Source organism: Equus caballus, chromosome 17 (assembly GCF_041296265.1).
Source record: "Equus caballus isolate H_3958 breed thoroughbred chromosome 17, TB-T2T, whole genome shotgun sequence".
NCBI classification, from domain to species: Eukaryota; Metazoa; Chordata; class Mammalia; order Perissodactyla; family Equidae; genus Equus; species Equus caballus.
The window spans coordinates 34739371-34755754 of NC_091700.1; the positions used below are offsets into that span (position 1 = coordinate 34739371).

The window sequence follows — 16384 nt, forward strand, 5'->3', positions numbered from 1 at the left end:
AGATTTTCTAGTTAGAGAATTTTTCTTATAATATGATACATGCAGTATAACACATGCAAAGGTAAATGTGGAGTTTTTGGATTGTATGAACTTGTAGGAACAGTAAGAATATTGTACAATGTGAATATCAATTTACTAGGCCTTATTTTACAAGAGGTTCTAACACAAACTTAGGTCAAAGAATATATAGCAAAACCGTAATGGGGCAAGAGTAGAGCAGAATCATGAACCTCCACTAGAACATTATTGTAGGACCCGTATCCAATTATTCATTTCATGGAATCAGAGCAGGATCTACTTCACACTGCGGGATAAAGTGACACACAAAAGATTAACAACCTGGAAAACCGTAATATTCCAGTTGAAAGTCAAATTAAGAAAATGATATTATGTTTCTGTGAAGGTATTGCCACAAGAGATGGAACTGCAGAAAAAGACAAAGATTTCAAGGGCAAAGCACAGAAACAAGTGCAGTTCAACCCAGGCCAGACCAGGGCCACATGGAGAGTGCGGATCATCAGTGACGGAGAACATGAACAGTCTGAGACCTTCCAGGTGGTTCTCTCAGAGCCCGTGCTGGCTGCCCTGGAATTCCCTGCAGTGACCACGGTGGAGATCGTTGACCCAGGAGATGGTAAGAGCTATCACCAACTTGTTTGTGTTGCTGTTGGGTTTTTGTGACAAAATACCTTACAGAAGAAGTTTTAAGTTTAATATTTGGACTTTCTATACAGAGAACTTTCTAGATTAATCTCTCCATATTCTCAGGTATGCTGATGGGAGAGGGAACCCAAAAATTCATGAAAGGAAGCTATATTTTTCTCAAGTAAATGAACTAGGAATATGCATAGAATTATCATCTTGTTCTTCTTCTTATTATAATTCTACCCTTTAGAAGCAATATTGCTCATGTCATGTTTCTTGAATTAATTTATTACTTTTTAAAGTCTTTTTAGTGTCTTTAAAAATATTCATTAAACAAATGGCTTAAGAATTAGACCATGTTCCCCATATTACACTTAATTATTCAAGTTTCCTTTATGTAATCACCAGCCAAAGATTTTCATTCGGCCATATGTTCCCACATTTGTTACATAATACCCACCCAACTTGCCCCCACTCCTTGGTGAATAGTGTCTTGAACCATTGCGCTTAATTTCTATTAGATTACATTTTCTTGTCAATGCACACCCTTGGCTGATGTTAGTAAAAGTGAACCTCACTGCTTTTGTGTGTAATTGGACCTTTTCCCTCCCCCTGCCATGCTTCCACAGTCCTGGCTTGTCTCAGTGAGGTCAGGAACAAAAGGTTGAATGGCTTTTTGAGGGCTGGCATTTGTACAAAGCTTGGAGACACTCTTGTAAAGCTGAAATCCTGTCAGAAGCCAGACATGACTTTCCTTTAAACTGCCAGCCTACTTTATTTTGTCAGTCAGAAAACTCTTAAATGTTCTGTGAAGATACAATCTACCAAGTACAGGAAATGGAGACGTATATGGAAATCTCTGGGTTAAAAGACTGAGCATAATTAGAGAGGCTGAGACAACTGGTGCTCTGGCTGTGTTTGTTTAACCAACATCTCTCCTTTAGGTAAATATGAAGTTCAATTATGTTTATAATTTCCTTTAAAGAACAGTTAGTGTTTAATTGCACTTAATTTTATCTGCATTATCTAGGAATAAATAATTAAATTTTCTTCTAGTCCTGAGTTTTGGATGAGTGCTAGCATAATAAAGCTCCTCTCTTTTGAACAAGCTTCAATACATATAAACTGGCCATTAGTTAGAGTTTGTTTGAAGCCATTTCTTGGTATTTTATTTGCCAATTGGTATAATTGCCGTACTTTACTTTAAGGAATAAGACTTAAACTCTTTTGTGCCTTCCTATATATAAGCCCAGAGTGACACTCTATACTCTATACCCATAATACATCTGAGAAGTGGGAGATTAAAAACAAAATACACACACACAGTACACACACCCACACACACACATACACATTCCTTATATAAGAGCCTATACTCTTATACACTACCAAACAAAACTTTGCCACAATTTCATTTCATGTAATGATGATCTTAGTTGTCTTAGAATTTTCTAGATGAAATTCAACCCTATTCATTCCAGGCCATGATCATTTCTATGATAACTGACAAGTGTTCCATAATGCATGGTAGTGTCCACATCTTGTTGAAGACCATTGGTCTTGAACTTACAAGACCTGGGTTTGAATCCCAACTCTACCATTTCTAGTTGTATGACCTTAATCAAATCAAACAGCTTTTATTAAGATTCAGTTTCCCAGTCCACAAAATAAGAAAAATTAATTACTCTCATGTTGTAGTATTATTAGGAAAGAGTTCCACAAAACATAAATCTCAGTACAAATATTGTTTTTATTTCTAATATCATAAATATAATATTAGATTTCATTTTAAGAGATTAAGTAATCCTTTTTTTTCCACTTTCCCTACCATTTCGAAATGTTGATTGTTTCTTTCTACACTTTCTCATAACTCTTCACATATAAATTCGCTAGCCCTAGGAACCGTTATGCCTGTAAGCTCTCCCTCTGCATGCTAATTCTGGGACATGTTACAAGATTTTTTTGCATGTATTAAAATGTATCTCGCTCATATTTGTGCTGGGTACAGTGCTATGTATGGGGATGTGAAGATAATAGAGTACCATCCCTTCTATCAAAGAGCATGTGGTGTAATAGGAACCATAAATAAGTGATTGCAACAGAGTGTGGTGTGGTACAGCAAGGTATGAACAAAGCGCTTTGGGAGCAAGAAGAGGGAATAACCAACTCTGCTTTATTTTAGTCTGGGAACTGCTTCTACTTATTAGCCAGTTTGTAAACATGTGCAAGTACATACTTTTCCCAATGCTTTACTTACCCATAACTAGTACTGATAATGACAATAGCTGAAAGTCATTGAGCACTTATTATGTGCCAGACAATGTACTTGATTCATTATGCACATTCTTTCAGTCACTCTCTTTTACCTCGCTACCTTGTAGCCATATATACCGTTGTAAGCATTATGCTTGATGTTTATAGGACACTCTCAATTTCACATGTGACAAACATGTGAAACATTTTAGAACATTGGTTCTTAAATTTTATGAGAAAAAAACTTATTAACATAAATGCTACACAGACACAACCATACATATACATCCATCCATCTTGGATTCTCACATGTTCATAATTTTACTCTTATACTCTCTATCCATTTATATTTTTTAAATTGCATAATTATGATTTAGATAAAGATTTTAAATGACTATACATTTTATTCAACACATGATTATCTACATCCACTGCAAAAATAATGCATACACTTAGGTGCTTATTTATTTATCCTGAGACAATACTCTGTGCTCATATACATGCTCTGTAATACTTCTCATGCCTCCTGATGGTTGAGACCCTCTAGTTGGGAACCATTACTCTATAATCGGTAGAGTTGACTCTTCTCTAATGAGTGGATCCAGTCGTCATGTTTTCCTGCATCATATGTGCAGGGGTGCAGCCTGCCTCGAAGGGCAGACACCAATGAGAGCTGGCGCAAGTGTACCCTAGTCCTCATGCCTGACTGCCCTGGGGTGGCTATGAATAGTATGGAGCTAAATTTCCTGAATGGCGATAGCCATGCTGATTCTTACCTGCCCCTGCCAATCAAGGAGAGGCCACCCAGGCACAGTTGGACTGTCAGATGGCCTTCAGAAGCCCACATTTTTATCTAGAACAGACATATTTTTTTTTTGCATGAAAATGGAGGACTGAAAAGGGACTTTTCCTCCTACTCAACAAAATGCTGTGGGAGCACAAAGGAGGCGATAGACCATCCTGCCATGATTATGGATATCAATAACTTCCTAGACAAATAGGTCTCGTCACTTATTGAATAAATCAATAAATTCCATTTCCTCGTAAATTGAAGACCGAGAATAAGAAGAGAGTAATAGAATAAGAAGAGAACAGACGCTGAGCAGAGATGTGAACCTCTCTTTGTAATACTTGCGTAATACCTCCCAAGCCTCCGGATGTTTGTGGCTCCCAGGTGCACACCCAGGGAAAATCTGCTATTTGTTGTCATGATTTTACCTCATTCCTTTGTTTTTCTCTATCCCTTTGCTCTGCTCCCTTGTTTCAGTTTGATTCCATGATCTCCTTCCTTTGCATATACACATAGAAAGTTCCAGCTGGGAGGGGTTTTAAAGTGCATGAAATGTTTAACTCATTTTCTGGATGAAGAACCTGAGAAATAGAGCCATCCTTTAGTCTCTGCCAAAATCAACCACTTGGAAGCTGTTTTGTTTGGTTTTCTTTACTACTGGCAGAGATGGGTGAGATTACACGCCATCTGAGAGGATGGGCACTCCTCTGCGAAATTCCACTGAGTGGTAACAATTGTCTTCCATTAAAAGATCCTCTGCAGCTTGGCTGGACTGCAGTCCAAAGCAGATAGCAGATTTCCGTGAGACAAGGAGGTCTTCGAGGAAATTTCAGGCCACTACTATTCCTCCTGCATTTTTTCTAACGCAACCCTAAGAAGTCAAAAAGGATTATTCCACAGGCCAAGAGTAAGATAGTCATCATGATCCCAGTCTCTACCATGTTGAGTACCCACTGTGAGCCAAACATTGCATTAGGAAACTTACAACCTTATCTCATTTAAACCTTATGTTCACCACTCTGTGATTTATTTATCAATTTCCAAATGAGATCTCTGAGGCTCAAAGAATTTATTTCCGCAAAGTCTCCCAGCTGATAAGTGCCAGGGTCAAATCAAGATTAAACTTTGCCACAGCAACACTGTTTCACCTATTTACAAACAAGAACAACAAAGTAGTTCCTTCTCTTCTCATTCTATTATCCTTTCTCTTCATCTATCAAGCCTCAATATATTAGTATAGGTGAATAAAACCCAGTGATCTAGAAAGGTAATCAAGACCACTTCATCCCTTGCATAATGTATCTATATGTTCAACAAATGTTTCTTGAGCACCTGCTATCTGCCAGGAAGTCTGCTAAGAGCTAGGAATATGGGAGCTAGAGTGAAGAAGGCACACTAAGCCTGAAGGCTCATATCATTAGGTGATTACATTCCACTAAATTGTTATAATTAACAACACAGAATGCTATGTGCTCAGATAAGGGAGCAATCAGCACCCATAGGAGGGGTATCTAACCTGGGACAAAGATTCTTAACTTCCTATATATTAGGCTCCCTAACAGTCAGAAATTACACTGTCTCTCCTCACTCTTAGAAGCATATCAATATTAATTAATATTAAACATTTTCATTTCTGTTAAGAGGAAAATATGTGAGAGCTAAAACTTCTTATTTTATATAGAGATCTCATTCTTTTTTTACTCCATGTAATTTCTAACCAGAGTGAATTGAGTTTTATGTACTTTATTAGGAGAAAACAACCTCAAATATAGACATTTGAGCACAGCTACCTAGATAGATATCTCAAGCCTGTATTTTATGCAATTATTTAGTTTTCATACTTGAAGTGTCTGCAGACTTCTGAGTGAAATGGGTTCATTCTGATATCTTTATAATACCAAAATATAGCCATGAACTAGTGGATTAAATATTTGATTCACTTTGGATTTTGGGTGGGACCAGATTAGGTTAATATTATATAATATATAGTGGAGAATAAACACGCTATTCTAGAGGAAGGTAGAACTTATATCTCAAGAACTCTAATCTTATTGGATACAAAGAAAAGGCAGACTTTTGTGTGTTGAGTGAACAAAACCCATTTCACAAGGTAGAATTCAGATGACATAAACTGACTATTATATGAAATAGCTGACTATTATATAAAATCCAAACATTAATTATTGTTTTAAAAATTTTGTACCACAGGCAATGTTGACGTAGGGAAATCAGTGGCTAGCTCATATTTTGAGATGTGTGTGCCAAAACTGAAGGTGTAGAATTAATGAATTGATAGTCAGATGCAGCTGATGACACCAAAATGATAAAGAAAGCATAAAGGGCTTCAACTTCAGTGAATGTCAAAGGTTTTTTCTTTTTGGACTCTATTGCTATGAAGCACAGGTCATCATCTTAAGAGAAACAAAAAGTTCTAAACACTTGTTAAAAGTACACCCACATCTGGAGCCAGCCTGGTGGTGTAGTAGTTAAGTTCATGCTCTCCACTTCGGTGGCCTGGGGTTCATGGGTTCAGATCCAGGGTGCGGACCTACACAGTACCCATCAACCCATGCTGTGGTGGCATCCCACATATAAAATAGAGGAAGATTGGCATAGATGTTAGCTTAGCAACAATCTTCCTCAAGCAAAAAAAGGGGAAGATTAGTAATGGATGTTAGCTCAGGGCCAATCTTCCTCACCAAAAAAAAAACCAAACATGAGAGTACAACCACATCTGCACATTCCTGGCACCAAAAGGTGGAGAAGGAAAAAGGTGGTGCAAAATAAAATTATTTTAGTGATGCAAAATTTTTTGAAAATTTCTACATTAACAAAAGAAAGACATTTAATGGTAGAAACAAAGATTACCCAAAGATTAACTCTAACCAGCATGTTTGCATAGTGCTACAGAATAATATTTGAACTTCATAGTATCCTGATGTGAACTTGTAACACTGATCATTATAACCAGAGGAACATGAGAGAGCTGTTCAGACACATCACTGACGGACTCCGCATTCAGTACTACTTGTTGGACAGTCCAAGGGCACTGCGGTAGCCTGAAGATGGACGGAATATTTTCCAAGTTATTTTTGAATGTGTCAAACTTTTTAAAGATGATGAACACTTGGTGCCTTCATCCATACACTGCATCTTCTTTCCCTTCTTTGTTTTATTATAGCGAAGATTTTTAGAAGATATTTTGTTCTATTATGTTTTTAGCATAGTCTGTTCAGTACAATTGTGAAAAGAACAGCATGATCACTCTCTTTCCACTGTAACTACAACTACTTTATTTCTGAGAAGTCATTTTTTGTCTATTAGAGCAGAGTCAAAACCTAAAAATAAAAACTGCAGTTACCAAAGTCCTCTTTACAATATAGTCACATTCACTAATAAAGAATGCACTCACTTTATTCAGCTTTATCTTTCAAAATAAAGAGTAATGAAACTAGTCTGAAAATATGAAAGTAGCACATATTCATTGTCAAAAAGTCAGAGAGATTCAAAGAAAGAAAAGTCACTTGCATTCCTGCCACGTGGAATAACCACCATTAATTTTTGAGAGGATGCCCCTGCTATCATTTTTTTCTGTCTGTATTTACTTAACAGAGGCTTTGCTGTTTCTATAACATCACCCTTGCTTTGTCTCTCAATGAACGCCTTCCGGAGACGACTGGAGTTGCAACCTAATGTGCTAATGGGATTTGACATGTTATATACTTTTATATCATACAGGTATTGTTTTCATAGACATATTATTGTGTATGTTATGTACTTTTAACACTTTATTAAAATATATATGATACATGTTATATACTTTACATAATACTTTTATAATTTTATATGTATAAATATATATATAATTCCTATGAACACACTGGATCTTTAAAGGAATTCTCAAAATATTTGTTCGTAGCTTCCTTTCCTCTGCTTCTGCGGAACCTGCCATCTGTCCGTTTTGGCAGTACTTTGTAGCTCTCTTTCATCATCTCAGTTTAGCCTTTTGTTTTTCTCTGGTATGTGTGATGCTCCTGCCACACTGAGGGTTCTTTTAGGAGTAGAGCATGGTGGTTATGAGCATGGCTCTGACACAGACCGCTTGGTTCACGAAGGAGAATCACCACCTACCAGCCTAAGCTTTGGCCATTGACCTAACCTCTGTGTACCTCATGTCCTCAGAGGCAAAATGACAGTCATAACAGCGCTTACCTGAAAGAGCTGTTGCAAGGATAAAACTAGCCAGTACATGTAAAGTGTTTAGAATAGGGCTTAGCAAATAGTAAGAACCCCCCATATTGTATTAGCTAAAACTTTTTAAGGATAAACAAGAATGCCACTTTTCAGGATTTTACACTTAAAGAACTATACTTACTTGAGTCAGTCTTCATATAAGCTTCTATTGCATACATAAAGTGAAGTTGAAAAATCATGTTAACTGGAAAGCCTGCCAGGGAGTCTTTCTTGATACCCTTTTCGAGCTTCTCCCACAGACCACACATTGCTGCCAGAAGTTAGGTCAACAGCAGACCTAAACTTGCTGCTGGGCTTGTTTACTCTCTGTCAGACCAAGTGTAGGAGTGGATTCCAGAGTGAGGGTCAAGCTCTGGACACCCAGCTTTCTTCTGTATTCATAGTTTAACCCTACTGGCACTGGTGAGAAGTTCTGGCTTGTTTAATCAAAACTACGTGGGCCATAGGACGTAGGAGGATCCAAAACTTAGGTACTCAAGGTATTAAATTAAAATCCCATGCATGGGACTTTTATGAATAACTTATTTGAGAAAAAATTGGCCAGTATAGATTAGCAGTATAGAATAAATATTATGTATAATCAACTCTTAGTCAGTTTCAGATACTATAACAAAATACCATAGATTGGGTGGCGTAAGCAACAGTTGTTTATTTCTTACAGTTCTGGAGGTTGGAAGTCCAAGATCAAGGTGCCAGAGATTCAGGGGTTGGTGAGAGCCCTCTTCGTGGTTGTAGTCATCTGCCTTCTTGCTACATGCTCTCACGGCCTGTCTTTGGTGCATGTGTGCATAAGCATGGACAGAGAGAAAGATCTCTCTCTTCCTCTTACAAGTATACAAATCCCATAATGAGGGCCCATCGTTATAACCTCATCTAAACCTAATTACCTCCCAAGGGCCCCACCTTCAAATATCACATTGAGGGTTAGGGCTTCAATGTTTAAATTTTGAGGGACAGAAACATTCAGTCCACATCAAACTTTAATAAGTAAAATTTTCTGTAATATTTCTTGCTAATGTCGTGGAGTAAATGATCCGAGGACTGCCAAAACCTAGGATACCAGAGTTAATTTCCGTAAGTTAATGAAAAGACACTCATTGAAACTCATTGAATACTTGAATATTTCATGGCACTTTGTGTATTGCTTTGTACTGAAGTGTTATGATTATTTCTATGTTGAAATTTTATGTTTGGTAAAATCCTACTTCATGATAGTAGGAGTAATTTTTGCCCTTACTAACACTCATCTTAAAAATAAATAAGATATTTCTCCAGATGCCACTTTGTTCCCATTTAAGGCAAAACTTCTTGAAGAAAATGTCTATCTTTATTGTCTTCCAGTTTCTCTTCTCCCATTCCATCAGGCTTTTGTCCTCCCCACTGCACTGAAACAGTGCTGGTGAAGATTACCAGTGACTTACTTCCCTTTGCCAAATTTGATGACAGGCTCTTGGTTCTCAACTGACTTGACTTGTCAGTGGCATTTGAAACAACTGATCCCTCTCTTTTTCTTCGACCACTTTTTGTACTCGGCCTCCAGTACCCACACGCCCTTGATTGTCCTCCTGACGGCGACCCCTTCTCAGCCTCCTTTTCTCAGTCTTCCTTATCTCCCTGACCTCTAAATGCCCCAGGGTTAGTTCCTGGATCCATTGTCTTCTTTATCTATAATTCCTCCCTAAGTGATTTTATTCTGACTCATAGCTACACATACCATCAACATGCCAGGAACTCCGTGTTTATATTTCCAATCTGGACCTCGCCACTGAAACCCAGGATTGTATGCCCAACTGGCTAATTTGACATCTCAGTTTGGATATGTAAAAGATGCCTCAATTTTAATATGTCCGAAATGGAACTCCTGATTTCCACCCCTAAATCTGATTCTCCTGCAGTCTTCCCTACCTCTATAAATAGCAATTTCATCCTTCTAGTTGGTCAAGACAACAAAACTTGGAATCATCCTTGATTCTTTTGTTCTCTCACATACCATATCTGATCCATCGGAAAACTCTTTTGGCTCTTCCTTTATATGTCCTACACACAGCCATATTTTGCCACCACCACTGCCACCACCTGATCCAATCTTCCATGATCTCTTCCCTGGATGGTTGCAAAGCCTCCTAACCAGGCTCTTTGCTTCAGCTTTTGCCCCCCAGCGTCGATTTATCTCACAGCAGCCAAAAATGATGTTCCTAAAATATGTGAGATTACAGCATCCCCATGTTCAAAGCCTTTGCATAGTCATATTGAGAGACAGGATATATAAACAGACAGCGGACAGACCACATATTGAAATACAATTCTGACCCACAACCTACAGCAAGTGGGAAGCTAAACCACAACCTCTGTAGCAGTCGGTCCAAAATAGTCAGGACTTGATCAATAATTGACAGCTTCGGTAATTTTTGTCCCTGCTTCCAATTTAAGACTAACCGGAGAAAACCAAATATCTTCCTCTAATCAGTCACATAGGATGCTCCGCTTCTAGTTAGCCTGCCTACAGATTCCCAGTGCCAACAGCCTCCAATCGGGGCACAGCTGGAGCCTTCCCTTTAGTCCACTCTAAAGCTTCCCCACTCCTCTGCCTACCTTTGAATCTCAGCCAGAACTCAGTTGACAGTGGCTGACTCCCGAGCTAGAGCAAACTCTGAGTAAATAGCTTTCACTTGTTTTCATCTGACTGGGGGTCTTTGTTTGTTTCCATATCTTGCTCTAAGTAAAAACCAAAGTCCTTCCAATGGTTCTGAAAGTTCCACGTGATCTGCCCACCGCCCATCCCATCACCACTTCTCTGGCCCTATGTCCTGCTCTCTCCTCCTTGTCCAATTTACTCAAACCACATTGGCCCCCTGGCCATTCCTTGTACACACCTGGTGCAACTTGGTCTGAGGCCCTTTTCACTTGTTCATCCCTTGGCCTGGAATTCTCTTCGCTAAGTTATTTGCATAGGGCATCTCGTTACCACCTTGCAATCTTGGCTCAAATGTGACTCCATCAGAGATACTTTCCTGTATAAAGCAGACCTGTCACGGCACAAACCCCGCCCCAGCCTCCCTGTCCCCTCTCAGCACACTCTATTTTCTTCATACCATTTGTCGCCTCCTGACATACTATATATTTCCTTTTATTTTTGCTTATTTTCTTCCTCCTCTTCACCCCCAACTAGAATAAAAACTCCGTGAGATCAGGGATTATTTTTGCTTCCATATCCTCTGTTCCCAGTACAGTGTCTGGCAAGTAGAAGTCACCCAATCGATGTTTCATAAATGAATAATTGGCTATAAAATCTTATATCCACAGATCTTTCTCTTTAAGGTGCCAATTTAAAAATTAGTGTATTAGAGTCCCAGGAGAAAACAAATGACACACTCAAAATGAGTAGTTTAAAAAGAATTTAATAACATGACTGTTTACCAAGGTGAGAGCAAGGACTGGAAATCTGCCAGGTGTCGGAAAGCCCCCAAGGCTGTAAGCGTGGGCGCCATTACCACCTCTAGGCCTGAGGGGGGAGAGAAGAAGTTAGAGGAACCCAGAGAGTGAGCTAGGACCATGGCAGGCACTGTGACTTTTATTTGGGGGTTGCAGCCAGCTGTGGAGCTATAAGGGGAGCCAGGGGAAAGAATGCCAACCTCTCTCTGCTCTTGCCCTCCAAGCTCCGGCCTGTTCTCTCCTTCGGCTGACCCACTGGAAGCCAGAACACAAGGGAAACCTCTGATGTGGGTTCATATTGGCCAGGTCCTGGGGCACCGGGCAGGATGGAAAAGGGTGGAACGTGGATCTCAAGGGCCTGTATCGGCTATTCCAGTGACCTTTTATGATCATCAAAAGCAGTGTGGCTTGCTTTTTAAAAATAACCATGAAGTGTTTTCTGTGTGTATGTGAGAATTTCAGTGAAACAGACTCTCAGTGAAATACCAAAGTATCTGTTTGGAGGTTATCATGTCAAACTGTTGAACTAAATGTTTTACAGAACTAAACGTACTTTTACAATGAACTGTATCTTTAAACAATTTAATTATGCCATTTGTATTATTTAGTGGACCTTTCAATTACCTTAAAAATGAATCATTGAGACTTAAAATATTATATAAATATAATGTATACGGTGTGTTATTGTTATTCCTCTAGGGGAGGGAGAAAACCACAGACATGGTCCTTACAGCTGGTAAATAGATTTATAAATTCTAAAAGAATTGCTGCTTAAAAAAAACCCAAAAAACCAAGTGTTGAACAATGCATTTTTTGTTGAACAAAAGCATTATTATATTTTTGATCATTAATCATTCAAAAGGAACAGATTTGGGGTAAAAAGAACAAGAGAGTAAACGTTAGAACATCTGAGTTTTAATCCTGATTCCATCAGTAAGATTCCTTGGCAAATAAATTCAACTCTGTGAGCCTTAGTTTGCTCATCTGTAAGGAGTGGGGACGGGAGCCTTCTGAGGTCTAAAATTCGGCCACTCCATTGGAAGGTGTTAATCTGTGCCCAGAGAACAAAGTCGGACTTAAAGGAAGTGTGTCAGCAGCACTTATGAATTGAGAAAAAAGCAATTACTAGAGATAAAAGCAATGCTGGATTTTATTTCTAGGTTAAGAATTCACTGGTCCAGAGCCTGCACACTTTATACCTACTTCTCCCCTCTCTTTCCTTCTTCTCATTGTGAACGACGGGAAAAAAAATCAATCATTAAGGCAATTTTAATTTGCATAGGATTATTTCAGCGATAAGAAGCTCAGACAAAAATAATAGTGGCTGTGATTGTGTTTTTCCCTTAGAATCAACTGTATTTATTCCCCAGTCTGAATACGCCATTGAAGAAGATGTTGGTGAACTGTTCATTCCCATTAGGAGAAGTGGAGACGCCAGCCAGGAGCTGATGGTGATCTGTTACACGCAGCAAGGTAGCTCGATTTGTGAAGGAACTGAAATGTCCCCCCAAACATGTAAATAAACCTCTTTAACATGTTGGAGCCGTAACATTATGCCATGAAGCGTATGCTTTATCGTTATAATTTTTATAAAGAAAAAAAAGTATTTATCCAGAATCTTCCTTCACTATTACACCTTTGAGGACTCCTCTAAGTGGGCCTGCAAGGAATGCTGCTGCTTATCAAGAATTTTTCTGATTTACTTGGTTATTTATTCTAATACTCAAGTCCTTTTGGATTGCAAAGAACTCCCCCTCCCCCACCAAACCTGCTCAAGTAGAAGGAAATTATTGTTAAAAAACAAAAATAGAGGCAAAGAAATGCATACCCAAGGAAAAGAAACTAATTTCAAACTAGTTTGAAACTTGTTTCAACCAAATTTCACAATATTTGTTTTGCTCATGGGTAAGCATCCTCTGAAAGGTGATATTATGTAATACAAAGTCAAAATTAATATATAACGTTCATTAATATAGGAAACATCTTTCTAGGATACAGGTAGATTTTCTAAGAATGCAAAAGAAAAAGTCATATATGCTGTTGATATCTGAGCAGACATTTGTTAAAATTTCCATTAATGTATGTGAGTTCAAAGGTGATAGAGAATTGTGGTTGAAATTGCAGACTTCAGGATCAGCCTTGGGGTCTGGGTCCCAGAGAAAGTGCTTTAACCTCTGTAAACCTCAGTTACCAAATGTGTAAAACCCACTAGAGTGGCTGAGAGGATTCATGAGGCAAGATTTTTGCATTTTTGCATGCTTTTTGCATGCAAAATTGGCTCTTTGCTTGCACACAGTAAGCATTTGAACAATAGGAGTTATTATTTTGTAATATTCTGTTGTTCTAAAGACCACTGGCAGGAGGGAGAGGAGAAAACACTTAAAAAGTAATATTCGTTGTATGTTTGAGACCATTATGAAGCTGACTCATGATGCTGGAACAGGATGTAGGTGCTATTGCAATTCCCAAGGGTGTTCACATATACCAATTGACCATTAAAATGCTGCATAGGAAAATAACTGTTTCTGGAAATATCCTTGTAACATGTTCTACAGAAACACCTTTTGGATTCTCTCTGCCTCCAGGAACAGCAAGCGGAACTGTGCCCACATCCGTGCTGTCCTATTCTGATTACATATCCAGACCTGAGGACCACACCAGCGTTGTTCGCTTCGACAAAGACGAGCGGGAGAAAATGTGCCGCATTGTCATTATTGATGACTCCTTGTATGAAGAGGAGGAAACATTCCACGTCCGTCTGAGCATGCCCATGGGCGGGAGAATTGGATCAGAGTTCCCAGAGGCTCGGGTTACAATCGTTCCTGACAAAGACGATGGTAAGTACTAATTTACCTGAAAATTATTCCTCCTACCAGGCAGCTCAACATCACGCACAACCTTCTAGACAGAAAAACAAGAATGTAAAAGAATTATAGCATGCACGTTTATTTTATGCTTGATTTTACGGTGTGAGTAATTTCAAAGTTGACTGCATCAATCAATTTCGTGTTCTTAATTTAATGGTTTTAAGGGCAAAAGTCGTATCTACGTGTGTTTTTTTCTCTGTACAGTTTCTTTTACAATATCATTTACCATTAGGTAATTAAACTTTTAAAATTTCCTGGTGAAGAATTGAAGCGATTTTGCTAAACTTAATTTCCTTTTTGTTTGTTTCGCTTTGCTTTTAAAAGTTTATATTTTGTAACTTTAATCTCAGAGTTTCAACTCATTTAACAAAGAAACGCATCAAAGTTGTTAAATGAATAACCAGAAAGGTAATAAGTATATGGGAACCGAAGTCCAGTGGGCAGATCTCTGCTCCAGAAAGGGGAAGGTTTCTGTTAGATTACCCTTCCTGAGGGAAGGTAAATTACCATCAGATAATCCTTCTTTCTGAAAGGAAAAAAGGAGCAAAAGGGTCTTAATCTTCCTGGCTCAATAAACAGTTTGTGCTATCTGGGGAGAAAAGAGAGAACAAGAGGAAGGATTGAGAGGAATCTTGCAAGAGAAGTGAGAGCAGTAAGCGGAGAGAGAGGACTCCAGGACTTGCATATTTTTCTTTCCCTCTTGATCTTTCCTCATGGGAGATGAAAGCGGACAAAACTGGGTGGGTGAATCTTTTGGTTCGGAAAGAAGTGGGAGGAGAGTCGAAAGACTCTCATCCGAACTATCTGAAAACTCAAGAAGTTGAGACTAACCTACCCAGGAGGGCCTGTGATAGCTAAAAAGGTAGTGACGTGTCTTGTGAGCTCATCCTCTGTGTGGAGCATAGCACTGGGTCCTTTGTACATCCTCCTCCTAACAATCCTGTGAAATAGATAATAAAGTCCATTTTTTCCTGAAAAGGTTTAAAAACATTGGTGATGAAAATTAGGAAGGATTTTATCAAGAGGGATTTGAAGAAAGTCTTGATTCTACCTTAAACTTAGATAATCCCCTGCTGCTTTGGATTCTTAGTTTAATAAACAATCCTATTCTGTATTTAAATAAAGTACGGAATTTTTATTTTAAATCCAGTTGATCTTAGAGAGGAAGCGAGTATTTTGGATGTCAGCCAAAACAGAATTAATAGTCCACACTAAATACCTATCTGCTATCTAGATGTCCATCTATTTCTATTATGATAGATAGAAAGACAAAGATAGATTTAATTTAAAAATAGAAAATATAATTAACGATTACTTTAGTTCAGTTTGTTTTGTTGGCAAAAAGACTTTCCCATACAGATTATGGGACACACATGAGAAAATATAAAGGTACAGAAAGAAACCATTATTAGATACCAGGCATTTTCACATGTACGTTGCTAAATCTTTTCAACAGCGAAGGATGACGTCATTATTCCTCTTTCACGTATGACAAGACTCGGAGAGGCCAGAGATTGACTTGAGTTTGCAAAGCTAGCACACAGCCAAGTCAGTATCCATGCCCCAAATACGTGACCTTTCCGTGCTGTCATTGCCTCTAAAATCCGTCCCTAGTGGTGACAAGGTTGTGGAACCATTGTTATAGTATCTACTATCACATAATATTTGTGAAATACTTTATTATTATCAGTGTTTCCTTTAAGCTTTCCCATTCCCTGGTATAGACAGCACAGGTGGTATTATGAGTGGGGTAGCTGGAGCTCAGGGGTCTGTTTGCCCCGGAAGCGGGCTGGGGAGTTTTGGTGCCACAGGCTTTGATTTTAAGGGTGCAGGTACCATGGCAGACAGTGGACCAGCAGTTTGTCAGGAAGGCCGTCAGCAATCGCCTTCATTCCTCCTTCCTTTGCCCTGCCCCTGTTTAATAGCTCAAAAGTCCTGTATATAAATAATGCCCACCCTCAGAAAGCTTTCTTCACTATAAGGAAGAAACAAGGCAAATGCACATTGAACACACTCACGTACAGAAAAATCCACCAGAAACTCACGATTAACTATAATCAAATACAGTGGTGTCCCCTATTTTAAATAAATTCACAATGTAAAATTTTTAACTTAATAAGGTGCAGCACATATTTAGCTTTGG

General features: G+C 38.6%; 1 protein-coding gene across 1 annotated transcript in view; it reads left to right on the forward strand.

Annotated features, from left to right (window-relative positions):
- Window positions 1–16384, forward strand: part of FREM2 (FRAS1 related extracellular matrix 2) — a 169549-nt gene that overhangs the window by 81103 nt on the left and 72062 nt on the right. Inside the window, exons 4-6 of the mRNA XM_001915694.6 lie at window positions 404–634; window positions 12722–12847; window positions 13960–14211. Of these exons, the coding sequence (XP_001915729.4) occupies window positions 404–634; window positions 12722–12847; window positions 13960–14211 (609 nt within the window). The remainder of the gene's footprint in view (window positions 1–403; window positions 635–12721; window positions 12848–13959; window positions 14212–16384) is intronic.